The 25474-nt window shown below is 47.4% G+C and overlaps 1 protein-coding gene across 2 annotated transcripts; it reads left to right on the top strand.

Moving 5' to 3' along the window:
- The first annotated feature begins 3407 nt into the window (after window positions 1-3407).
- On the top strand, window positions 3408-24818 carry NR1I2 (nuclear receptor subfamily 1 group I member 2). 2 transcript variants are annotated; one of them, XM_069475098.1, is made up of 10 exons: window positions 3409-4520; window positions 5152-5229; window positions 13767-13982; window positions 16651-16784; window positions 18239-18426; window positions 19228-19502; window positions 21612-21754; window positions 21931-22047; window positions 22336-22441; window positions 23450-24818. In XM_069475098.1, the coding sequence occupies exons 2-10, from the start codon at window positions 5195-5197 to the stop codon at window positions 23592-23594; spliced, it is 1359 nt and encodes a 452-aa protein (XP_069331199.1). In that variant the 5' UTR covers window positions 3409-4520; window positions 5152-5194; the 3' UTR covers window positions 23595-24818. The 2 variants fall into 2 exon arrangements, with proteins under 2 accessions (XP_069331200.1, XP_069331199.1); XM_069475099.1 differs by having other exon boundaries at window positions 3408-5229; window positions 21931-22009; window positions 23450-23546.
- The last annotated feature ends 656 nt before the right edge of the window (window positions 24819-25474 follow it).

Consider the following 25474-nt stretch of genomic DNA (forward strand, 5'->3'; position numbering starts at 1 on the left):
TCACCAGCCTTCTCCCTTCATTGAACAAAGCCAACAGTTTCATAGGCTCCACTCACCTGCGTCTTAGAAATTCAGTATTCTTATATTGCTTTCCCTTTACCTGCTTTTTTCTCCTCTTTACCCTCTGGCCAGTTCTGCTATTTATATATGCATGTGTGTGTGTGTGTGTATGTAAATAGATAGATATGCACATTATAAAATACACATATGAAATAAACTTGTTGTCTCCAATAGTTTCTATCCCTAAGATCATGTTTTTTTTTGTTGTTGTTGCTTGTTTTTGTTTTTGTTTTTTTGAGACAGAGTCTCATTCTGTTGCCTGAACTAGAGTGCCGTGACGTCAGCCTAGCTCACAGCAACCTCAAACTCCTGGGCTCAAGCGATCCTTCTGCCTCAGCCTCCCGAGTAGCTGGGACTACAGGCATGCGCCACCATGCCCAGCTAATTTTTTTTCTATATATTTTTAGTTTTCCAGATAATTTCTTTCTATTTTTTTAGTAGAGATGGGGGTCTTGCTCTTGCTCAGGCTGGTCTTGAACTCCTCAGCTCAAATGATTACCCTCTTTTGTTTAGACTCTGTTGTTCCAACTTCACATTGCCCACTGTTTCCTTCATATAATCTCAGGTATCTGGTTCCAAAGCTCTTTGATTTGACTCATTTGAAAACTAAAGGTATCTGCATGTCCTCCCCACACTCTTTTCATGGCAACAGATTATTTCACCCTCAAATGTATATTGACTTTAAACAACGATGTGTGATGTGAGTTGTTGCATGGCTATTTGATTATTTCCTTTATTTTTCTAGAACCATAAAGATATTCCCATTGACACAATTGTCCCTCCATCACAACCTTTTTGTGAACTGCTGATGTTTCCTCTGCTTGGTTGGATTCCCCAGGTCCGTGCTGCTGCTCCAGGTGTGGCTGCAGAGCGGCCGCTTTAGCATCACCTGGGAGCATGTCAGAAATGCAGGAACTCAGGCCCACCCAGACCCCCTGGGGAAATCTGCATTTTTCCGGCCTCCCAGGTGATTTGTATGTACTTTAAGGCTGGAGAATCACTAGCTTAGATATAAGAACAGGCTCTAGGTTACCTTAGACGGTAGGAATTCTGAAGTAGGCATGGGAGAGAAGGGAGGCAAAAATCTCAACTGCCATAGACCTTGGCCTCAAAGATTCCAATGTAGTTCAAAGCTCAGGTCATTCAGGATCCAGTATAGCTTCATTGACCTGGTCATCTTTTTATTCCCCACTACTGCACTTTTAACTATGGTTGCTACTTTTCTTCTGCTGATCCCCTGCCTTCCGGCCCCCATCCTGCCTTCTGTGTGTTCTGTCCGCCATGTATAAGGCAGGACTGAGACGGGCACTCCAGCCAGCTCAATATTTTGGTTTCCTTCTTAATATTCTTTAAATATTTAATCAACATTTGTTTATTCAGTGATGTTCTTTTTCCTAATTGTAGTAAGATACACATAACATAAAATTTTACCATCTTAATCATTTCAATAATGTTAACTATGTTTGCATTATTGTGCAACCAATCTCCAGACCTTTTTCATCTTATAAAACTGAAACTCTATACCCGTTAAACAACAACTCCCTATTCCCTTTCCCCCCAGCCGCTGGAAACCACCATTCTACTTTCTGTTTCTCTGAGTTTGACTACTACATCTCACAGAAATAAAATCATATTATTTGTCTTTCTGTAGCTGGCTTATTCACTTAGCATAATGTCCTCAAGTTTCATCCATGTTGTAGCATATGTCAGAATTTCCTTCTTGTCAAGCTGAATAATATACCATTGCATGTATGCACCACATTTTGTCCATCCATTCATCAGCTGATAGACATTGGGGCCACTTCTACCTTTTGTGTATTGTGAATAATGCTGCTATAAACACATGGGTACAAATATGTCTTTAGGTCCCTGATGTCAGTTATTTTGGCTATATACCCAGAAGTGGTTGCTGAATCATGTAATTCTATTTTTAATTTTTTAAGGAACTGCCATGCTGTTTTCTATAGTGGCTACACCATTTTATATTCCCACCAACAGAGCACAAGAGTTCAAATTTCTTTACATCCTTGCCAACATTTGTTATTTTCTGCTTTTGTAAGGTGATATCTCATTGTGGTTTCAATTTGCATTTCCCTTATGATTGATAAGGTTGAGCATCTTTTCATGTGCTTCTTGGCAAGTGATATTCATTTAATGAAAAATGTGTATCATGTTCTTTATAGTCAAAATAGGTAATTTACTCTGTGCAATTTTCCAAACCACACAACTTCTTAGGAGGCATGTTTAGTGTTTAGATAATAAGACAGTCTACTCATACCCTGTAAACAGCCCTACACCACATATTATTCTATTTCTGGCTCTGCCTGTCAATTTCAGCAGGTTGTCCTTGTGGGTGGTGGTTGGCTGGCATGGCCCTGTGTGATGGGCCTGTGAGCGCCCTGAGGACTCTACAGAGACTGGTCTGCACTGTCAGGGAGTGTTTTAAATTTTCACCTCAGGGTGATGACTGCTTTGGTAGGAAAGGAAACTATGATTCATCTTATTTCTGGTTTGTTCTAGTAATGTTTTGGTGCCTTTGAATATGGCGGCCCGCTAGGCAGCAGTCCAGCCAGCAGGCCCTTTAAGTTGGATCTGTCTGTTTGCCTGACGTCTGGACTCCCCAGAAGAGGATCTGAACGAGTCAGTGGATTACTTGTCCCTGAGAGGGAGAGCAATTACACCACCCTTCACAGGCCCCAGATGGCCTATGGACTCTTTGTTTGGGTATCTGGGCCTGGTCCAACCAGGAACCCCTCTTAGGGCAGCTGTGGGTGGTGCAGGCCACCAAAGCGGCCTCCTCCTGCTAGGTCAGGCTGGGCAAATGTTTGTAAGAGTCTCCAGTACAGGGACAGAGATGTGAGGCTGTGAACGCTCACACAGAACACCATTTGTCATTTGTCCCCTCGTGTAATTGCCTCACAAATGTTGGCAGTTTAGGTGATGTACCTGTTTTTTTATGATGCAGGAGGGGAGGAAGTAACACCTTTTTTATCAAAATAATTCCTTGATTCCTGTCTTTAAAAAAAAATGTTATTTGGTGAAGTGGAGCACGGTGGGGCACACCTGTAATCCCAGCACTTTGGGAGGCCAAGGCCGGAGGATGGCTTGAGCCCAGGAGTTTGAGATCAGCCTGAGCAAGAGCGAGACCCCCATCTCTACAAAATATAAAAATAGTTAGCCAGCGGTGGCCGTGCGTGCCTGTAATCCCAGCTACTCGGGAGCCTGAGCCCTGATGATTTAGGTTGCAGCAAGCTATGATTGTGCCACCGCACTCCAGCCTGAGCGACGGAGCAAGACCCTGCCTCTAAAACAAAACAAAACAAGTTATTTGATGGGTTTTTTTTTTAATCAAAATCAGATGTCACTGGAATTCCCACCTTGCTGCCCACCCCATTCTCTTCTAGCCAAAGTCCACTCTTCCCCCTTCAGGGTTGCTACAAGGAAAATGAGCAGCCACAGTCCCTGCCACTCAGGCAAGATTAAAGAATCATGGCTCGGCAGAGAGGCAGGACGGGGCCACTGTGGGCCAAGCCGTCCCACCCCTGCCCAGTGAATGGAGGCTTCCTTCTGGAGGGAAAATCCATTTCCTTGCCTCTCCCAACTTGGAGATGCCGCTGCATCCCTTGCTCATGGCCCCTTCTTCTGTCATCAAAGCCAGCAACTTAGCATCCGACCCTTTTCCACATCACAACTCTTTGTCACCAAACCTACAAAAGTTTCTCCAACCTTAAGAGTCCTGTGATTAGATTGAGCCCACCTGGATCCCCCAGGCTGCTCTCCCCATCTCCAGGCCTGCACCCTCATCACACCTGCGAGGACCCTTCTGCCACATAAGGAAACACATTCACATGCTCCGGGGAGTAGGGTGCAGGCGTCTTTGCAGCGCTTACTTTGCCTGCCACGAGGACACAATTGAAAATATTATAGAGGCATGCCATGGAATTAATTAATTAAAATGTTATGCTATTTTTCTGGATTTTGTGATGTTTCTTACTTGTTCTTTTTAATATTTGTAATTTATTGTGATTTCCTTTTTATTCTTTCTTACAACTGCATATTCTCTTTGGTACATAATTTTGTATTCATGTGTGTCTCAGACAGTGACCCTCCTGCCTGTGACCCCGGAGAGTCCCTTACCAGGGCAAAGTGCAGTGCAGGCAGGTGGTGAGGGACGCTCCAATGACAGACAAGCTTTGTGTGCCGCAGGGAGGTGGGGGTGGGCAGAGCACAGGGCAGGAGAGCGTGATAAGGTGTCCCTGGCACCACTGCCCTGTGAACTTCATGTCCCCTGCTTCGGCTCTCCCCGTCAGCTGTCCCTCCTCGTTTAGGGCCACAGCACTGCAGCTTGTCTGCCTTTCTCTGTGCTTCTTCCCTGGCCTCGGCACGGCAGGCAGCCCTCCTTCCTGTTTTCTCCTGCTCCCTTAAGAAACACGCTGTCCCCTGCCTTCTCTGGGTCCCAGGTAATCTGCCCTCCTCACCTCTTAATGCTGCCCACGCCTGGAAAGGGTTGAGACGGGTCCTCTACTTTTGCCTGAACTTCTTTCACTTTGCTTCTTGGCTCTTTCTAAACTATACTCCCCCATTCTCACTTCCTTCGTTTTCTCTCTCTCTCTGTTTCTCAAACTATAAGTATATCCCACCCTGCCCTGATCAGGGCTTCTCTCCTGGAGATCATCCCCTTTCTGGTATTTTGCTTTTCCTGCTCTAGTGGGACTTTCTCCTTCACCCTACGTCTCTGCCAAACTTCCCCACCACAACCCACATCTATACCCAGTTCCTGGCCGGTTGGCCCAGATGTATCCGCAGCGCTCACCCGTGTGCTCATGCAGAGTCTCTGAATATTTGATTCCAAAGGTCCAATCACCAAAGGTCGATCACTTCCTGCCCTCTCTCTTTCCCCCGGGGCACAAAGTCTCTTCCCAGCACCTCCCTTTGGTCCTTCGCTTCCATAGTGTCCTTCTCTGGGGGGAGGAACAAGCATAATTGCACGTTTTGGTGGCTTTTTTCTAGGTTGTAGTCATGATTTATCTTGTATCATTGCGTCATCTCAGATCATTTAAACACTCACGCTGAATGTGCTGCACCCCACAGCCTAACACCCTGCCAGTCAGGAAGCCCCAGGTCCGTGGAACTAATGCAGAGTCTCGTTCAGTCTGATCTGGGACCAAGGTAGGTGCCCTGGAGAGTCCCTGCTTGCTTGTGACCCACCGTCCTTCTCTGTTGGTCTCAGCCCACACAGCAGATTCCATCTCATTCTAACTCTTCAAGGGTGCTCTGCTTCCTTTCCTTGCTCCATTTTTCAGTGCTGAGTTGTCTCAAGCCTTGTCTACCTTCTCCTCCTTCCCGCTCCCAACACCAGCCCCGTCCTCTCATTTGCTCCTGGGGACACTTTCTCGCTCTGGAGCAGAAACTTAATGCACATTTTCTTCAGAACTCCCCTCCCTTCCATTATCATCTCTGGACGCACCACTCTCCTTCCTTTCTCTCTCCCCAAGTCCAAACTTGTCTTCTGTGGAGGATGCGCCCTCCACCTGGGGGGTCCCCTCTGGGCCGCCTTCTGAGTGGTGTCTGCTTCTGCGGCTCCTCTCGCTCCTCTGCCTTCACTTCCTGCCCCGCCAGATCTGCCTGTGGCAACACCCCCTGCAGCAGCGCACTCTCCTCTCCCTCTGCTTGCCCAAGCCAGGCCAGCCTCTTCCAGCAGCTTCCATTTTATTGCAGGAACACTGAGCACCAGAGAAATTAGTGAGTACAGCCAGTTAGTCCAATGTCCGTGGCCGGGGCTGGGACCTGCCCTCTTGACAGTGAGGGCCAGACAACACCCACTGCATCTCCAGCCCCAGGGAGCAAAAGGCTGGGTCCTGTTTGGTCACAATTAGTCATTCCCACATTTATGTGTGTGTCATTGGTGGAAGACCTTCCTTCTCCCATTAAGAGAGGATTTGAGGCCCCTTAGCAAAAGAAGTAACTGCACAAATACACGTGTGTGTGTGTGTGTGTGTGTGTGTGTGTATATATATACACACACACACACATATATACACACATATATATATGCATATATATATCCCTCCCCTCCCATCCTCATGGGTTAATATAGACTTCTGAAGTCCTGAGCACTCCTCTACTCCCCTAAAACACAGGGGATCTTGGACTGAAAATGACCATTTCACAAAAAGGAAATGAAGTCTTGAAGAGGCAGCAGGAACAGCCTGTTTATGGGAGAGCTTGGCTGGCCAGGCAGGAGGTGTCACGGCTCTCCTGCCCTGTTCACCCTCCTCCCTTCTTAAAGCTGTTGCGCTGGTGCTCTGGGATGTCAGTCCCCAGGCATTTGGTCACCCAACTCTTACTGTAAAGGGGAAAGGGGAAACTGGGTAAATATAGAAAATTATATATATACACATCCACCCATACTTATACATACATACATATCTCTAGTAGGTATCATATATGGGACAGTATTATTCTTGTAGTTTTAAACCTTCAATATTGTTTTCTATGTACTCACATATTTACCCTTTTAGTTCTCTTCATTTCTTCCCAATGTTCCATGCTTCCCTCTGAAATTACTTTTCTTCATCCAGGATAACTTCCTTTGGTGTTACTTGTAAGGCAAGTATCTGCTGGCAACAAATTCTTCAGCCTTTGCTTGTCTGAAAATGTCTTTATTTTGCCTTTATAGGAAGATAATTAAACTGTGTGTCATAATTCTTGGTTAGCAGTGCAGTAAAGATACCAATCCATTGTCTTTTTGTTTCACAATGTTGGCTAAAAAGTCAGTCATCAATTTTATTTTTGTTTCTTTGAGGTTGATTTGTTTTTTCTGGCTACTTTCAAGATTTCTTTTCTGTCATCGATTTTCAGCAGTTTCATACTGTGTGTGTGTGTGTGTGTGTGTGTGTGTGTGTGTTTAATCTTTTTTTCATTGGTTTCAAGTTACTTGGCCAGTTTATTTCAAATACCACTTCTGTCCCATTCTTGTGCTACTCATATATGTCAGACCATTTGGCTGAGCCTCACATGTCTCTTATTCTCTGTTCTTCTTCTTTTTAAAATGCTGTTCTTGTTTATGTGCCTCAGTTTATATATCTTCTGTTGACTTAACTTTGAATTCACTGTTCCTGTCTGTTGCTGATCCAATCTGTTGTTAAAACATCCAATGAGTTCTTAATTTACTATATTGTTAATTTCTGGAATGTGCAGTTGATTCTTTTTTTTTCTAGTCGAATCTTTTTAAAAATAGCTTCATTGAGAGAGAATTTATATATCATAAAAATTCAATCATTTTAAGTGATTAATTTAATAATTTTTAGCACATCGCATTTTCAAAGTTATGCAACTATCATCAAAATCTAATTTCAGAACACTTCTATGCTCCAAAAAGAAACTTCATGTCCACTTGCAGCCATTCCCCACTTCACCCTCAGCCACAGACAACCTACTAATCTATTTTCTCTACAGATTTGCCTTTCCCTGACATTTCATATACATAGAGCCATACAATATGTGGTCTTTGGGGTATACTTCTTTCACTTAGCATAATGTTTTCATGATTAATCCATGTTTTAGCCTGTATCTGTATTTCATTCCTTTATACTGCTGAATAATATTCCATTGTATATTACTATTCCATGTATATCCCACATTTTATTTACCAATTGACCAGTTGATGAACATTTGGGTCCAGTTTTGAGCTATTATGAATAATGCTGCTAAGAACATTTGTATGGGCATATGTTTTCATTTCTTTTGGGTAGGTATGTAGAAATGGAATTACTGGGTTATATGGTAAATTTATGTTTAACATGTTAAATAACTGAAAAATTGTTTTCCTAAGTGGCTGCACCATTTTATGTAACTACTCGCAGTATATGAGGTTTCAGTTTCTCCACATCATCACCAATATTTATTATCTGTCTTTTTGATTGTAGCCATTCTTGTGTGTTGTAAGAAGTATTTCTTTGTGATTTTAATTTGCATCTCTCTGATAACTAATGGTCTTGAGCATATTTTCATGTGTTTATTGGTCATTCATAGCTTCTTTGATGAAATATCTATTAAATCTTTGACCCATTTTTAAATTGGGTTATTTGTATTATATTTTCATTATTGAATTGTAAGTTCTTTATATATTCTGAATATAAGCTCCTTATTTAATGTATGATTTTAAAAATATTTTCTCTCAGTCTGTGACTCATCTTTTCACTTTCTTAAGTGTATAAAGTGTAAGCATTTTAAATTTCAATTTACTAATTTTTTCTCATATTGCTTATGCTTTTGGTGCCATATCTAAGAAATCTTTGTCAGGTCAAGAAGCTTTACTCCTGTGTTTTCTTCTCAGAGTTTTATAGCTGTAGCTCTTACATTTAGGACTATGACCCATGTTGAGTAAATGTTTGTGTACAGTATGAGATAAGGGTTTAAAGGAATCTTATTGCATGTGAATATCCAATTTTCCCAGCACCATTTTTAAAAAGGCTGTTGTTTTCTCCATCGAATAGCGTTGCATATTTGGCAGAGATCAATTGATGATAACAGTAAGAGTTTATTTCTTGAATCTCAATTCTGATCCATCAATCTCTATATCTATCTTTATACTAAGATCACATTATCTTGGTTATTGTAGCTTTGTAGTATGTTTTAAAATAAAGTATAAGTCCTACAACTTTGTTCTCTTTCAATATTATTTTGGCTATTCTAGGTCTTTTACTTTCCATAGATTGCAATTCTCCTTTGAAACTTTTTTTGCCTTCATCCCTTTTGTCCATATTATCTTCTATTTATTTTTCATTTATCAGAGTTACTTTTAAGTTTTTGCTAACTTCAATATTTGGATCAGAGCACAGAGCCTTCAGCAAGCCTAACTATCTTGGGGTCCAGGGACCATCCTGAAAGTGTAGTCCTCTTCAAAGGACACTTGTGACTAAGCCAAAGCTGGTTTTAGCAAAAAGCCCAGATGGTGAGAAAAACAAACAAACAAAAGGCCCCAATAGTAAACACTGATTAAAATACAAAGACTGAGAATCACTGAGTCAGTATGTCACAGGGGCTGTCAGCCCCAGGAAAACCACAGGTCCTTTTAGACATATGGTCACCTGCTTACATAAGCCAGTGCTTAGAAAGCTAAGGGTGTGGAATACAGAGGAAGCCTCCCTGCAACTGGTCAAACTTTTCTCTGACTGAAAGGGAGGGTGTGGGACAAGATGCCTCCGGGTGTGGCCAGGGCCACAGCAAAGTTCCGTGGTCCTTTCTGTTATAACCAGAATCGAAATGTCAAGGGCTGAGGATCTTTGGGAATCACTTCCTGCCTAGGAACAGAAGCCTTCATCCAAGGAGTGGCATGACTAGGAGGGACTCTGAAATGAACCACCTAGGGAAAAGTTTGCAGGCAGTCATAGAAAGGAAGGAGGTTTAAAAAACGGTTGACACATTCAAAAATAAATCTTGTGAAGGATGCAGCATAATGTTGAAGTAAGAACACAGGTTTTGGAGTCAGAATGACCTGGGTTCAAATTCTGCCTCCACCTCTTACTAGCTAAGCAATGTCAAAGACTCACCCATGCGAGGGTGGGGGTGTGTGTGCTCAGGCCAGCCTGATAATGCCTTCAGCAACTCAGTGATTTTAGCCATGTAGCAACACTAAATTCATTGATTTATTCACTCATTTATTGAATAAATGAGTTATGTTCTTCGTTGTTGAGAACACAATCCTAGCTTTGGTATTCATCCCAAATACTAGATTTTACAATTACTTATTTTTGCAAAGGCCTGGCTGAAAAAGTGTTTTACTTTCACTGAATACAAGAGCCAACCATTTCAACCCTCTTCGGGCTAGATTTCACAGATTACTAAGCGCAGTGAGGAGCAGGTGCAACGCTTAGAAGCAAACACAGCTGTATTCAATTAAAAGTACACCTCTAATTGGTCTCATTAAATTCGCATGAAAGAGAGACATGGTTGGCACATACCAGACACCTAGTCGCTGCCATTTTCCTGCCTACAGGGCACCATTCTGGAAGGAAGACAGATGTAAGAGCTGCGTAGGAGCAGGGTGCCAGCTGCTCTCCCACTCTCCCAGTTCAGAACGATTTCTAACAAAACTCCAGGGATTCTGTTTCCGTCATCTCTTGCTGTGTAACAAATCTCCCCTAAATTTACTGGATTAAATAACCACCATTTTATTTTCTTACATGATTGTTCTGTGTTGACTGGGCTCAGCTAAGGAGTTCTTCTGCGGCACATGACCTTTGCTAAGGCTGCCGTCATCTGGAGGCTTAACAGGGCTGAGACGTCCAAGAGGGCTCACTCCCATGTCTGCAGTTTGGTGGGGACAGCTGGGGGGCTGGGGTAGCTGAGCCTCTCTCATCTGTGTGATCTCAGATTAGCCAGACTTTCTTATACAGTGTCTTAGTGCTCTCCAAAGGGCAAAAACAGAAGCCACCAGGCTTCTTACAGCTTAGGCCCAGAATTGTCACTTCCCCACATTCAACCAGTTAAAGCAAGTCATAGACTATCCTAGATTCATCACAGGAGGGGAATGCACAAGGGTGTGAATTTGGGGAGGCATCGTTCAGTGGGGGCCGTCTTTGGAGAATAGCTGTCATGGGCTCTCTAACTGGGGCTTCATAAGGATATGAGAGCTTGAACTACAGAATGTGCTAGAGTGCTTATTTAACAGTAAACTTAGACAAAGCAAAACAAAAGTTATGCAAATACTATGGAGTGAGATTCTGGCATTAAGTCTCATATCTCTTCATTAAGGAACAGGGGAAAGTGTTAATTAGACACGGTTTAAGTAAATGTCTTTTCTCTAGTCCTTTGGTGACATTTCTTTCATCTTACTTTACATCATCTGTTGGGCTTCTCTTGTGATTCATGTAGCAATTATCACCTCTCTTCTGGGGAATGGCATTTATATTTATTGCTGAGGAAGCTCCATCTCACCATCTTCTAGCATCCAAAGTTCATAATTTACGTGCAGAATCTTGGTCAACTGTCTCCATAGCCCCAGACGCTACTGTCCCTGATGGCTCCCAAATGATGCTGAAAACTTAAGGAAGGTTGTTCTCCTCCCATATACACTCTGAAATACTACCCTCCTAATAAAATTTTTTCTACCTGAGACACCCTCTGATTTTTGAAAACTTTTTGTGCTTGTGAGTAGTTAGGGGGGGTTAAAAAGGCCCTGGATTTTTGCCAAAAGAGTGATTGACCTCTAGGTTATATAGAACCTGAAAAAGGACCCATAGGTAACAGGGTATCCGCTATGTAGTAGATGTTCAACACATGTTCATTGAGCAAAATGATAAATGTCATCATAATTGTTATGAGGAATCAATGAGTGCTGTGTTCTGAATGTTTATGTCCCCCTCAAATTCATATGTTGAAATCCTCACCCCCGAGGCAACGGCATGAGGAAGTGGGGCCTTTGGGAACTGATTAGATCAAGAGGGTGGGGCCCTCATGACTGAGTTAGGAGCATTACAAAAGAGATCCCAGAGCGCTAGCCAGCCCCTGCTACTGTGCCAGGACATAGCGAGGAAGTGCCCTGGGTGAACCAGGAAGCAGGTCCTCACCAGACATCAAATCTGCTGGTGCCTTAGTCTTGGACTTCCAGCCTCAAGAACTGTAAGAAATAAATATCTGTTGTTTATAAGCCACTCTGTTTATGGTATTTTGTTATAGCAGCCTGAATGGACTAAGACAGTGAGTTCTGGACCTGGAACACTGAGAGTTTCAATAGCTGTTAGTTACCATTTTTGTATCTGCTCCATCTCTTATTCTCCAATTCAAAATCAGCCCCAAAATATTAATTCTGAACCTTAGGTTGCCCTAGCCATCTGCTGAAACCATTTTTCTCAGTGTCTTTTAAGGGGAACCTTCCATACATTTACATTTAACTATCAATATATTTGGTATTTCTGCCATTCATTTTGTGCTCTTTGTCTCACCCTTTTGTTTTTTTTATCTCTCTAGTTACCTCCTTTTGGACTTTTTTTTCTTTCCATTTTTTCCTTTCCATTAGCTTCCAAGTTTATGCATTCTTTTTCCACACGTTTAGTGGTTACCCTGGACATTTTAACAAGCATACTTTACTACTTAAAATCTAAGTTATTTACAATCTTTTTCTTTCCTCAACAATACAGAACCTTAGAAAACTTTCACTATGATCATCTGTCTCTGAACTTATATATTGTTGCATATTTTACTATTATTTTTCTTTTTCCAACTCCCAAGACATTTTTATTTGTAGAATCATTGTTTGCTCAGAGTTTATAGTAAATTTTTTATTCATTTTTCAAATCTCCTTGGTCAGTTTTATGGCCTTTTGTTCTTTACTTATGTCTTCAACCTCTGTGCTATTTATTTAAACATATTCCACATTTGATAATTCAGGGAGTCTTTGCATGTCTAATTCTGAGTTGTTTTTGCTGACTCTTGTTCATGATGCTGTGTTAGTCTTTGATTTGTGATTTGTGAGGTTTTGTTCATATTACTTGGAAATTACGTGTAAATAATTGTGCCTACAAGAAAAGTGGAAAATGATTTCCTCCAAAAAGGAGGATTTGCATCTGCTTTTGTGGGTGTCTGGGAGAAATAGCAACTTAAGAGCACTTTAAATCAAATTCTCAGCTTGAGGTTTTTGTGAACACATAAAGTATACATTTTGTCTGCAAGTCTACATGAGGACACGACTTTTAATTTAAAAATCAGGGGAAATTTCTCCCCATTCCTGTTCAAGTTTCCAGTCAGCCTATTTTATTCACAATTTTCTGGACGGCCAGGGTCAGGGATGGATTAATTTCTTATTTACCCTTTCAGGTAAAACGGTAAGGTAAGGTATCATCTGTCATGATGTTGGAAACAGAAATTAGTGTGTTGAAATTTTACTGAAAGTTCTATTTTGGTTTTAGAAAGGAAATGTCATCATCGTGTGGTCACCCATGGTAATCAGAGCTTAGACTTTTGGGGAGAGTAATAAACAGGACAGTCCCTGATTTCTACTCACCATCCTCGGTGCCCATTCCAAGTAGAATTTAAGCTACACTCGCAAGGTGAAAGTTGGCTGGGGAGGTCATTGTGAGGACAGCTCTGTTAACAGGCACAAGGTATTAGATATCCACTTCTGTCCTGGCTCTGCCACGACATTGCCACCTTCCTCCTATATCGTGATCCTGGCTCCACACTCACTCTCTCCCCATCTGTTGGTTACTCACCTGAAAACCTTTCTCTGCCTTTCCAACTCTCTCTGGGAGCTTGGGCCACATCATACCTGAAGGACCATCTTCCTCGGATCTCTCCAATCCCAGACATCACCTTGACAAGTCAACTATCCCACGAGCTGCTCCTTGTCCAGGATTTTGACCAGCTCGTGGCCCTCTGACCTCAGTCCACTCAAGTGTGACCTCCATAATCCAACTCAGACAGCCTTTGCTCTTTTCTTCTCACATCCCCCTCCCCTCTTTCCCTTCTCTCTTCCATGTTCTTGTTCACATCTACTCCAGGGCTCTATGGTTAGATAGAAAATGTCATGGTTACATCTCCCTTTACATCACTCTGACTCCCCATCCACATTTTCTTCCATGAGAGGTCAGCTCCTGAGTACACAGGCCCAAATGTGAGTGACACACAGAAGGGACAGCGTGTTCCCTTCTGTGTGTCACATCACTGTCTAGCCCTTTCAGCCCCTGTGGTTTTCTCACTTCTAGTCTAAAAGGCCCAGAAGCAAACCTGGAGGTGAGACCTGAAGAAAGCTGGGACCATGCTGACCTTGTGCGTTGTGAGGCAGACTCCGTTACTGGAAAGCCCATCGTCAATGCAGACGAGGAAGATGAGGATCCCCAAATCTGCCGTGTGTGTGGGGACAAGGCCACTGGTTATCACTTCAATGTCATGACATGCGAAGGATGCAAGGGCTTTTTCAGGTAGAGTTACCCACCCACCTCTGCCCCCTTGCCACCACTGGGTCACACCCACCTAGGGCCTGCCATTAGCTCCTGGGCAGCATCTCAGGGCCTCAGCTTGGCCAGTCCCCCAGCTCCAGACTTGGGCTGGTGGCCCATCCAAAGGCCTCCTAATTAGTCTCAAGTGAGCCACTAATATCTCAGAGGAGTCCTTCCTCTTCTGTCTTCCTGCTCCATCCAGGAAATTTTCCCTCCCATTAAGCTATGCCCTGGTTTCTCCGTATGTCCTTGAATAAAATGGAGGATCAGTCAGTAAAAGAGTAAAGAATTTGAAAATACAAAATGTAAGTGTTCAAATCAGTCTTTTGGGGGTGGTTATTAAGTAAAGAATGGCATAAAATAAATGAAAAATATAACAAAACAAGCTCACCTAGAAACAGACAAACAGGGAAAACCAAAAAAGTAAGGACTAAAAAGTCCCAGCTTACAGCAAGGCAGCCCTGGACGGTGGGGCTCATGTTGAAGAGATGGACGGAGCAAAGCCAGCTCAGCAAGGCTGCCCTTGGCACAGGGCTCAGACCAAGAGGAAAAGAAGCAGACAAGAAAGGAGGGGTGCATGAGGAAGCACTCCCGGTGTGCCCTCGGGAAGGGATGGGTATGCAGGGAGCAGCTCCTATCTCAGGGGCCACGTTTGGGAACCTTGTGCATTTTCAGGACAGCCAGCCTGACTGGCTGGACATTCAAATAAAAATAGGCAGATCCAAAGGCGTCTTGTTCCAGGGAGAAACAGACATTTGCGTTGCAAATGGTCTTTTGTTATAAGAGGGACAACACACCAGCGGTGTCAGGCTGCATTCAGTTGTAAGTCACAGGACACTGCCTCAGACTGGTTTGACAATAAGGAAAACATACTATCTCTTGCAATGAGAAGTCTGAAGGCTGTCGGGTTGGTGCATTCAGCAGCTCCATTCTTTCCAGTTTCCTCTTCAGCCGTCCTACCTGAAAGCTCTGATTTCAGTCTGTCTCCCCTTGGGCAAGCATGGTGCCGGGGGTCCCAGGCAGTAACCATGATGTTCAGCAGAGGAACAAAAAAGTGCATCTCTTCCTCTCTCCAAGAGGAAGGGAACCTTTCCTAGAAGACTCCGTCAGGAAACACTGGCTAGAGCTGGGACCCAGCCTACTCCTGAATTAGTCACTACCAAAGATCACCAGATAGATCCCTGAGCTGGCACATGCCACATGGCCACGTGGAAGAGGGTGGATATCTGTGCCACATCTAGATATGGCCAGCATGGAAGAGCCCACAGGAGCGGCTGTCCCAGCAGCAGCCATGTGTACTGCCTTGGGGTGTGGGAGTGCTCTGCTCTCCCCTGCCCATTCGGGTGCTATTCCCGGGATCCCAGAAGGCAACACGTCATAGTGCCTAAGAGCTTGGAATCGGGCAGACCTGATTCAGATTTCAGCTTGTCATTTACCTGGAGGACAGTTGGGGATCTATCTTCTCAAAGCCTCAGTCTCCCTCATCTGTGCCAGGCAGATGACATGATGAATTCATAGGGTTTGGAGAATTAAATTCGCAAAGCTCTGCAAAGTATCTAGCCCAGCACCTGATACATAGCATGCTTTTAATAAATGTGATCCCTGGGTTCTCCTTTTACCCATTCTGGGTGGACTTTGGAGCAGCATCCGGGTCTTTTACCTGTGTGGGCAGGAAAGGAAGAGGCAGCAATAGTGTCTGTGAAGAACATGCCCCGAGCCTGGTCACTGGCCCGAGGCCTCAGGCCTCCAAGCTCAAACCTGCAGGGGTCTCAGCCTCCCAGGGACGCCCTCAGGGACCCTTCTGCAGCCCCGCCTGGCCATTCCCAGCTTTCCCTCATTTTCCACTTTGGTCCAGAACTAGAGGCCAGAGCCATGGCGGAATGTCTTTCTTCCCACCCAGCTGTGGAGATGGGGGAAATGAAGTTAGGGCTGCACTGACTGGGTCTCTGTGGGAAGTTCAGGGTCTCTGGGCTGTGGGAGCAGGTGGCTGGGCGGATTCTCTGAAAGGCATCTACCCCGTTGCCTCCCCTGGCACCGCATCTGTGCAAGGCCTGTGATGCGGTGCCCGCATGCTCCCCCATTACAGGGCGCTGAACCTCTTTGCCCCGAAGGTCAGCGAGGGGAATCCACCCTCCGATGGGGAAGCCATTTCCCCGTGAGGGAGAAAAGCTTCCCCAAACTCACCCACCACTCCCTGGCTTCCCAATCCAGGATGCGAGCTGCGGAAGGGAGGGGGCTGCTTCTGTTTCTTACCCTGGGGTCCGGTTTCCTCTGGCTCCCTCTTCCAAGGAGGAGAAACCCCAGAGGAGGCCCATCTCCATGGAAACATCCCTGGTAACAAGGATGTGAAGAAGGGGAGAGGGGAAGGTGCTAGGGCTGGGCCTGGGCCTGGAGTGTCCCAGAGAGTCGCCGAGGGCTGCAGCTGCCTGTGAAGAGCACAATCCCAGTTCCTGCTCTTCCTCCTCCAGGGACTTCCAGTAAATTCGAGCTGGCAGAGCCCCTATACTCTTCCTGCAGAGGCTAACTGGCTCAGCTCCAGGCGAGGGAGTGCCCACAGAGGGGGCGACTGATCCGGAGGGGCTGCGACAGAGGTGGGTGTGGCCTGGAGTCCGGGCACAACGCAGCCCCACTTCTCCTCGTTCTCTTACAGGAGGGCCATGAAACGCAATGCCGGGCTGAGGTGCCCCTACCGGAAGGGCACCTGTGAAATCACCCGTAAGACCCGGCGACAGTGCCAGGCCTGCCGCCTGCGCAAGTGCCTGGAGAGTGGCATGAAGAAGGAGAGTGAGCGGCGGGGCCCTGGGCCGGCGGGGGTGGGATGGGGGTGTCGGCACAAGGGCTCCAGATAGACGTGCCCAGCGTGTGCATGAGCGCGCGAGCAGATGTGCGGGACAGTGTGTGCGTGAGCTACTGTCTGCGTGCAACAGGCGGCCACCGGGAGGAGAGACGCAGGGCGTCTTTAATCTCTGCCCTGGGAGGTGGGTGAGCATCCCTGGCCAGGGCTGTGCCCTCTCCCTCTCCGCAGTTGCCCCTGCATGATTCTTTTTGTCCCTCTCCTAATTGTTCTTATGGTGTTGTAACGAAATTTGGGCCAGGGTGAATCTGGCCCAGGGAAGCAGGAGACATGAGGTGTGATACCACTGCTCCACCTTGTAGCGGCCAGCACCCACCAGCTGCTCCAGACCTGGATCTTTATAGGGAAGCTGTTTGCAGACAGGTGCCATGGGGCATCCTCATTCTACCTGTTTAACTTTGGTATCTTTGTGCTCCCAGGACACTCTGAGATTAAAAGCTCATGGAGAAAATCTTCCCCATAGTTCACCCTTTCCTCCCTGGGCCCCCAATCTAGGATGGGAGCTGGGGAAGGGAAGCTTCTAGTATATATTTGTCTCCACTGAACACAAAGTGACCCAAAGCTGTGGGCTGCCTCTTTCAGGGACAAGTTCTCTGGGCATGCAGGCAGAGAGCCTTTCCCGCAGCCAGCTGAGAGCAAGGTCCCCACTCAGGTGTCCCTGGTGACAAACGTCCTCCATCTCTCCCTCCAAGGACTCCTCAGCTTTGCTCTGCACACATGAGTGATCTCCAGAAATCCATGGAAGACCCTAAGGCTCCAGGCCATATAGGAAGTGGCTGCAGTTGCTATTTCCTGCTAAGCCATAGCCCCAGCTCTTCTGGGTCTTGAAGACTCAGAGATCTTGGAGGACTTTGAGGAGATTTGTTGGCATATAACCCACCAGAAAATAATAATATCTGGTGCCATTTATTGAATATCTCTTGTGTGCAAGGAGCTGTGCTAGACACTCTATGTTAAGATGAGATGCAATGTCTCATCTTAGCAGTGTGAGCTAACCTGATTATTCCAGATTACAAAGAAGGAAACTGAAGGCAGGAGAGGTTAAGAAGTGTGTTCAAGGTCATGGTTAGTCAATGGCAAAGCTTTCACATAAGCTCAGTGCCTTTGGATTCAGAAGCCCTGGTCCCATAGTGTCCTCCCAAGCCCCCTGCAGAGGGCGGCACACGAGCTGCACCAGTTGCACCAGCGACTTCGGTCCTCACCCAGGTGTTTCTTCAGAGGAGCCCACCAACCTCTGGAGTCTGGACAAGGGTGGATTTCTTGTCACCATCACTTTCCCCTTCCCCTAATGCCTTCTGCTGCCTTGAGAGAGTTACAGCGGCTCCCCTGGGACTGGAAGCTGACCAGGGCACACGTGCCTGAGCCTGCTCCGCTGTCCCTGCAGTGATCATGTCTGATGCAGCCGTGGAGCAGAGGCGGGCCTTGATCAAGAGGAGGAAGAGAGAACGGATTGGGACTCAGCCTTCAGGAATGCAGGGACTGACTGAAGAGCAGCGGATGATGATCAGGGAGCTGATGGATGCTCAGATGAAAACCTTTGACACCACCTTCTCCCATTTCAAGAACTTCCGGGTAGGAAGTGTTAGAGTGGCCCCACTCCTGTGCTAGCACCTCAAACCTCAGTCTCATTCCCTGGGGTTCTCAAAGTGTGGTCCCTGGGTCAGCAGCATCAGCTTGCAAATTCCCAGGCCAGCCCAGTCCTCCTGAATCAGAAACTCTGCATGGGGGCAAGACACCCAGGTGATTCCAATACAGCCTCAGGTTTGAGAATCACTGCTCTCTCCTTCAAAGCAGGTAGGAATTGGGTCTGAGCGATGGATAGAGGGAAAGCTAGGAGGTTCCCCAGCATGGCTGGCTGTCAGGGCTTTATGAGGACAAGGCCAGGCTTTGTTAGGAGTGTGACCTTTGTGAATTGGTATTTATTAACCACACGTGTGCTGCCAGTGCCCTCCCTCCCCTCTAGCTCAGAGGCTTCTCAGGTACCCCACTGGCCTCAGAGCTGCTCCTTCTGTCTGTGGTTCCCTAATCCTCCTCTCTGAGTCTTCTGAGCCCAATGTCTGGGATGCTCGGCACACATCACGGGTTGGAGGTCCCCCTCACCCTCCATTCTGACCCAGCAGGGATGTGTGTGACCACTAATTCATAGATCCAGAAAGCACCACTTGAAAGAGGCCAGTTAGAAGAAACAAGTACTCTGTGTGTGTGTGTGTGTGTGTGTGTACACGTGTGTGAGTACACATGCATGTGTGGGTGTGAGTGCCAGCAATTGTGCATCCTCTCAGGGTGTGCACATCTATCTAGGGCCTGAATGGGGACCTCTTAATCAAAACACCTACTGTCTCTCCTCTCTCCACCTCCTGGTGTGCGTCCCAGCTGCCTGAGGTGCTTAGCAGTGGCCATGAGATTCCAGGGACGCTGACGGCCCCATCAGCGGAAGAAGCTGCAAAGTTGAGCCAGATCAGAAAAGATATGTGCTCTGTGAAGCTCTCTCTGCAGCTGCGGGGGGAGGACGGCAGCATCTGGAACTATAAACCCCCAGCTGACAACAGCGGCAAAGAGATCTTTTCCCTGCTGCCCCACATAGCTGACATGTCAACCTACATGTTCCAAGGCATCATCAACTTTGCCAAAGTCCTCTCCTACTTCAGGTAGGTCGTGAAGCCTGGGTGGATGGGTGTGGAAAGGAACAGGAAATGGCCAAGAGGTTCACAAGGTCTAGGGTAGATCCTTCTGAATTTGGGGGATGTTAGTGCCGAAGACCCTCCTTTTTCTCTGCCCCGGGGCAGCCGGTGCTGCTGGGAAATAGAGCCCCAGCTGTACGGCTCGTTAGCTCTGTGGCTGTGGGCCTGCCCTTCAACCTGACGGTGTCTCAGCCTCCCCCCTGCAAGACAGGCGCTAATCATACCTGCCCTGCAGGGCCGCGATAGGAAATAAGAAAACATCGGAAGAGCACCCACCACATGGTGGACATTCAGACAGTAATTGCCTTCCATTACCCCTCACAAAAGAGTGGGAATCAAAGCTGACAGTTCCTGAGCAACAAATGAGTTGGAAGGGAAGGAAAGGAAGTCCAGGGAGAGAAGAAAGGGGGAGAGAGAGGAACGGATGCTGGGGTCTTAGCAGTCTGCCACCAAGACAAGGCTGAGAAGGCCATGGGAGGATGGGTGGTCCTGAGAGCCAAAGGGCTGGGGCTCCCCGGAACTGGGCGCAGAGGCAACAGTCATGGGTGACTGTGGTTAGCAGGAGGCCTGGGGACTTCCTGGTGTGGTGGGAACCACAGCCCTATAATATGTGGTCTGTTAGGGCTGGGCATGCTGGGTGTATCTTCCTGTGGCGAGGCCACCTTGCCGTGCTGAGCCTGGTCAGATGGGGCTGAACCACACACACAAGGAACCTTTGGTTTCAGGAGCAGGTTGAGGGCAGGTTACATCCTAGGGGCCCACAGGTTCCCCTGTGGCCTTGTGGGAGACACACAGGACTTATTTAATGGGGTGAGGGTGACAGCAGGTTGGTGTGGGGTTCAGATCTGACAGATTAGCTCAAGGGGCCAGGGGGAGAAGCTGCCTGCAAATGTGGACCCTGGAGGACTCCTGCTGAGATCCTTTGGCTCACACTGGAACGCCAGGCTGGGAGGCCACTCGCTGTTTCTCATGGACAACAGTTTTGAGCACAGTGACCCAAGGCACCACTACCACCTTCGTTCTACAGATGAAAACTGAGGTTTACTGCGGTTAAGAACCTTGTACAAGGTCACAGCTAATCAGTGGTGGAGGGCAGATTTGGAGGTACCAGAGCCAGGTGCCTGCTGGGTCCTGAGCCAGGCAATGGGGGGACACAAGGAGTAAGACCAGTTTCGTGGCATTTGTAGCTCAGTGTTGTAGATCCAACAGAAGGGTGGGTGAGAGGCGTGCAGGGCCTCAACTCCCAAGGAGACCAAAGCCAGGGGCAGGGCTTCCTCAAGCCAGCTCGAGTGGCCTCTGCCCAGGCTCTCCAACCTCCTCCTCGTCAGGATCACCTCCTCATTGCAGAGGTGGGGCCCTCCCAGGCTGGGAGGGAGCGGTCCCAGCAGGATGGGAGGGGTGTCACTGTAACCATGAGTGTCAGAGGCTTACCAGGCGGTCACCATGGCTAGGCCTGTGCTCCGAGCTGGAAGTGGGGCTAAAGGCTTCTAGGCTGCCTGGAGAGAAACAGCAGAAGTAGGTATATACATGTTAAAACCAATACAGACAACAGGAAGCAAATATCCCCGCTGTGTGGAGCTCATGCCAAAGGAGTGGCACTTGCAGAAGGACCGCACTCGGGAAAGACTTCTAAGAGGGGCAAAGACATAGCTTGGCCTGGGAGGATAGGAGCTAATCTGTCACAATCTGAACTGAGGTGGAAACTGTGAAGCCAGGGACCAGAAGCCAAAGCATCGGCTGTCGGTCAGGGGCTGTGTAGGGGGGTGGAGATGTGATCAGGTTGTACAGGACCTGGGCGCCAAGGTCAGTGGGCAGTCCCTGAGTCCCTGAGTCCCAGAGTCCCTGAAGGTGGCAGGGGAGCAGAGGATACGGCAGGGAAGAGTAGTCTGCTTGGTGGGAGTGTGAGGGAGAGATCGGAGGCAACAGAAGGCAACGGCAGTAACCCTCAGGGGAGGGAGCCCGGCTACCTCTGCTCCTCACCTCCTCACTGTTTCTGGATTAGGGGAGTGGGTGCTGGTGCTGGCCTGTGGGTGGCTTCCCAGGGAGCTGTCCTCCCCTCCCTGTCCTTGCTGCCAGGGACTTGCCCATTGAGGACCAGATCTCCCTGCTGAAGGGCGCCACCTTCGAGCTGTGCCAACTGAGATTCAACACAGTGTTCAACGCGGAGAAGGGGACCTGGGAGTGTGGTCGGCTGTCCTACTGCTTGGAAGACGCTGCAGGTGCCCCCCTGCCTGTCCCGCAGTGGGAGGGAAAGATGACAGTTGTGGGAGGAAGGGAGCTGCGCCAGGACATGCAGGCGCTGGGATTGCAGGACAGGGAGACTGAGTGATGGAGAAAAAGACCTTGGTGAGGGAAGGCTGGACCTTGGTCAGCTTCTATCCTCTACCATCCACAGGTGGCTTCCAGCAATTTCTCCTGGAGCCCATGCTGAAATTCCACTACATGCTGAAGAAGCTGCAGCTGCATGAGGAGGAGTATGTGCTGATGCAGGCCATCTCCCTTTTCTCCCCAGGTGACAGCCTCCCCCAGGCTGGCTGACGCCCCCTCAGCTTTACCTGCAGGAGGCAGCAGCACCCCCCCAGCCCTCCCCAGGGAAGCTCCCAGCGGATGGCCGTGCTCCCATCACTGCAAGCCAGGATGGGGACTCTGGCTGGTTTCTCCTTGGGTCAATGGAGTGACTCGGAGCCCTAGTCCTTCCTCACTTCCCGGCCTGGGTGACTCTGGCTCTGGGAGGTGGTTGATTGGCACTGCCTGTGTTCTGGGCTACAATGATCTCATCTTTGCCCCATTGCCCCTCCAGACCGCCCAGGTGTCATGCAGCGCGGCGTGATAGACCAGCTGCAGGAGCGATTCGCCATTACCCTGAAGGCCTACATCGAGTGCTGTCGGCCCCAGCCCACCCACCGGTGAGCACTCCCGGGGAGGGAGGACGCGTGAGGGAGTTGAGGCTCAGGGCAGTCGCCCAAGCTTCCACAGCCAGAGGGCTGGGATCTGGAGGTGGACCCAGCCAGACCATGTCCAAAGCTCACACTTCTGACCACCACCTAACCACTTTCCAGGAAAAACACAAGCAAACAGAGGGTAGGAAACTTTTTAGTTTGTTTTGGTCCTAACTCAAAAGAGAAAGGCTGCTCAGGACTTGGCCTAGACAGAGGCTTCCACACCCTCACTGGTCCTCACTAGTTCCTGTGATCTGCACCCAGTCTGATGCCCATGGGCCCAGAGACAAACTTGGATTGTCCCGAGCCCAAGGCCATGAGGGTTAAGGCCAGCACTGGGCGTTCCAGTGTGAACATGAAAACTGAAATCCTTACTTGGCCTGCACCAGCTTGCTTTTTGGCTCACTGTCCTGAGATGCTGGGAGTGGCTGTGCCTTAATTTTCTCAGTTCTTCCCTGTATGGAGCCAGGAGGCTGGAGGTGTCCATTCTCTTTTCCATTGTGGGGAAACTAAGGCACATGGTATGTCTCAGACACTAGAGTCCAAGCTAGTTCCAGGAAGGAATTCCAGCCGTCAGCCCCTAACCTCCATGACTACTCTGCTCAGTCCTGGGCCCCTGGACATTAACCAAGGCAGTAATTCCCTGCCCCCCTCCTCCCACACCCCACCTATTAACCCATGAATTTGGCACCTGTAATGTCGGGACCCACTGAGGTCTCTGTGTACAAGATGCAACTCTTGAGGATGGGGTGGGAGTGGGAAGAGGACGGGTCCCCCTTCAAGCACCCGGCAGGTCGTTCTGCTCTTCTTGTCTACAGGGTGAAAGAGAAGCTGAAGGAATGCAGCCAAGCTTCGAATCTTGGCTGACCTGAGATGTCCTGGGATTGAGCTTTTGCAGCCTTAGAGCAGCCCTGGGGTGGTGGGTCAGGGAAAGGGCGGGCTGCACCCTCAACATTCCTTCTGGTTGGCACACAGGTTCCTGTTCCTGAAGATCATGGCTATGCTCACTGAGCTCCGCAGCATCAATGCCCAGCACACCCGGCGGCTGCTGCGCATCCAGGACATACACCCCTTCGCCACCCCGCTCATGCAGGAGTTATTCAGCATCACAGATGGCTGAGCACTGCCCTGGGGTGGAGCCTCTGTGGGCAGCCAGACCTAGAGCCCTCTGAGCTGCCACTCCTGGGCCGCCGACAGATGGACGCCGCTGACAGCGGACAATGCCCTGCTGAGCCCGTTTCCCCAGAGAACTCACTCCTGTGGCCACATCTGGCCAACGTCCCTCAGGAAGAGGACGTGGGTCCTCGCAACCCTCAGTTCATTCTGTGGAGAGTGTACTGGCTGGTAGGTCAAGCCCATCAGAGAGGCAAGGCTGCCCTCCCCTTAGCAAAGGCACTGTGGTCTGGGGAGATATCCCCAGATCCCACTAAAGTGTCATGATGGGGAAGAGAAAGGGGTGACCGGCGCTGGGCCATCTGAGGGTCAACACCCATACCCAAGTTCATTAGCTTCTTGAGTCTCTCCATTGCTCCCTTAATACTCTGGTCTCCCACTTTCCCTCATTCCCAACTCCCAGCCTCCTGTCCTGAGCCGCTCAGTGGGTTCCAGGCCTGTGCTCATCAGCAGGTGCATTAGTGTCTGCGGGAAGCTTCTGCACCAAATGTCAGAAGCTTGTCATGACCTCATTCTGGGCATATCATTCTGTGCCTCTGCATCCATTCAAACACATTGTTAAGCACCAACAATATCAACCTGCTGCGGCGTATACAACGCTGACTCAGTTATGGAGCCTAACCTCAAAGAGTTTATATTACTAGTTAAAAAAACAAAGCAGAAACACAAATAATTTGGATCAAAAGGAGAAATGATGAGCAACATAAGCAGCTCAAGGAATTTTTTTATGTGGACGCTGAGCTGTGCTGCGGTTCTGCGGGCACCCGGGCCCCAAGTGAAGGTGCCTTAGGACACGTGTTTGTGGGAGGAAGGGCACAGACGGTGGCTGTGGGTGCACGTGTGTGACTTGGGGTGGGTAGGTCTGCTCCCCCTCTGATGGGGCCTGGGTTTGCCACTGAGCCTGCAACACTGGGGTGCTGTGTGACAAGGCTATGTTGACAGTTAATAAACATACTAGTGTAGAACCATTTGCAGCATCTTATATTCCTGTGTATGTATCTATTCTCCAAGCTAAAGAGTATGAAAGTGTCTGCCTCGTTTATAGCCATTTGTGAGTAAAAATGTCTTTGCATTTTCACCAATTATGCTTTAATTTTATATAAGGCATTCCACACCTAAGAACTAGGCTTAGCAAATACGTTCCATGGTTTAATGTCAAATCAAGGCAATAGAAATTAAATAATGAAAATTTGGCTAGAGATGTAAACTTTCTTTGCCTTCATTTTCTAGGGAAAATGTGGGGGTGAGGAAATAGACATATATATATGCATATCTTTAGTACTTATTATTGCCCTTTACAAATCTGAAAACTGTTTTGGTGTAAGAACATAAAAATGAATGATTTAACTTGGTCTGCTCATAAAATGATTGCTTTATGTAAAAATTTAAAGTATTACATTCCATAATTAAAAATGTAGTAATTGAATTAATTTTAAATGTCTAATATTCCACTGAAGATAAGGCGATAAGGTAGCTAAATTTTAAGGAACAGATAATTGCTTAGCTTTTTATCATTTTATAATCAGCAGGCCAAACTTTGAGAACATAGTAAATCATCAATAATATAAATCAAAGCAAGTAAACATATTCTCTGACATCCCTCTGATTTTCCAGCCTTTTCTACATCAGGGAGATATAGAAAGCACTCATTTTTAGAAAAGAAACTGAAGAAAAAAAAAAGCTCCTCTCTCCAAACTCAATGAATACAACTTTTGTTCCCAGGAATTTTGTCTAATTATAGACTTATAATTAGAAATATCAATTTCATCCAATTGTATCCATAAAGCACATGCATCTCCCCTACCCCACTGAAATAATTTTCTATGG

This window comes from Eulemur rufifrons, chromosome 7 (genome assembly GCF_041146395.1).
Source record: "Eulemur rufifrons isolate Redbay chromosome 7, OSU_ERuf_1, whole genome shotgun sequence".
Classification (NCBI taxonomy): domain Eukaryota; kingdom Metazoa; phylum Chordata; class Mammalia; order Primates; family Lemuridae; genus Eulemur; species Eulemur rufifrons.

Excerpts from the sequence above, each read along its gene's own strand:
- NR1I2 (XM_069475098.1), top strand. The coding sequence starts at position 5,195 with ATGCAGAGTCTCGTTCAGTCTGATCTGGGACCAAG. Across the intron at positions 19,503-21,611 it reads AAAGTCCTCTCCTACTTCAG|GGACTTGCCCATTGAGGACC; the intron begins GTAGGTCGTGAA and ends CCTTGCTGCCAG. Across the intron at positions 22,442-23,449 it reads CGGCCCCAGCCCACCCACCG|GTTCCTGTTCCTGAAGATCA; the intron begins GTGAGCACTCCC and ends GTTGGCACACAG.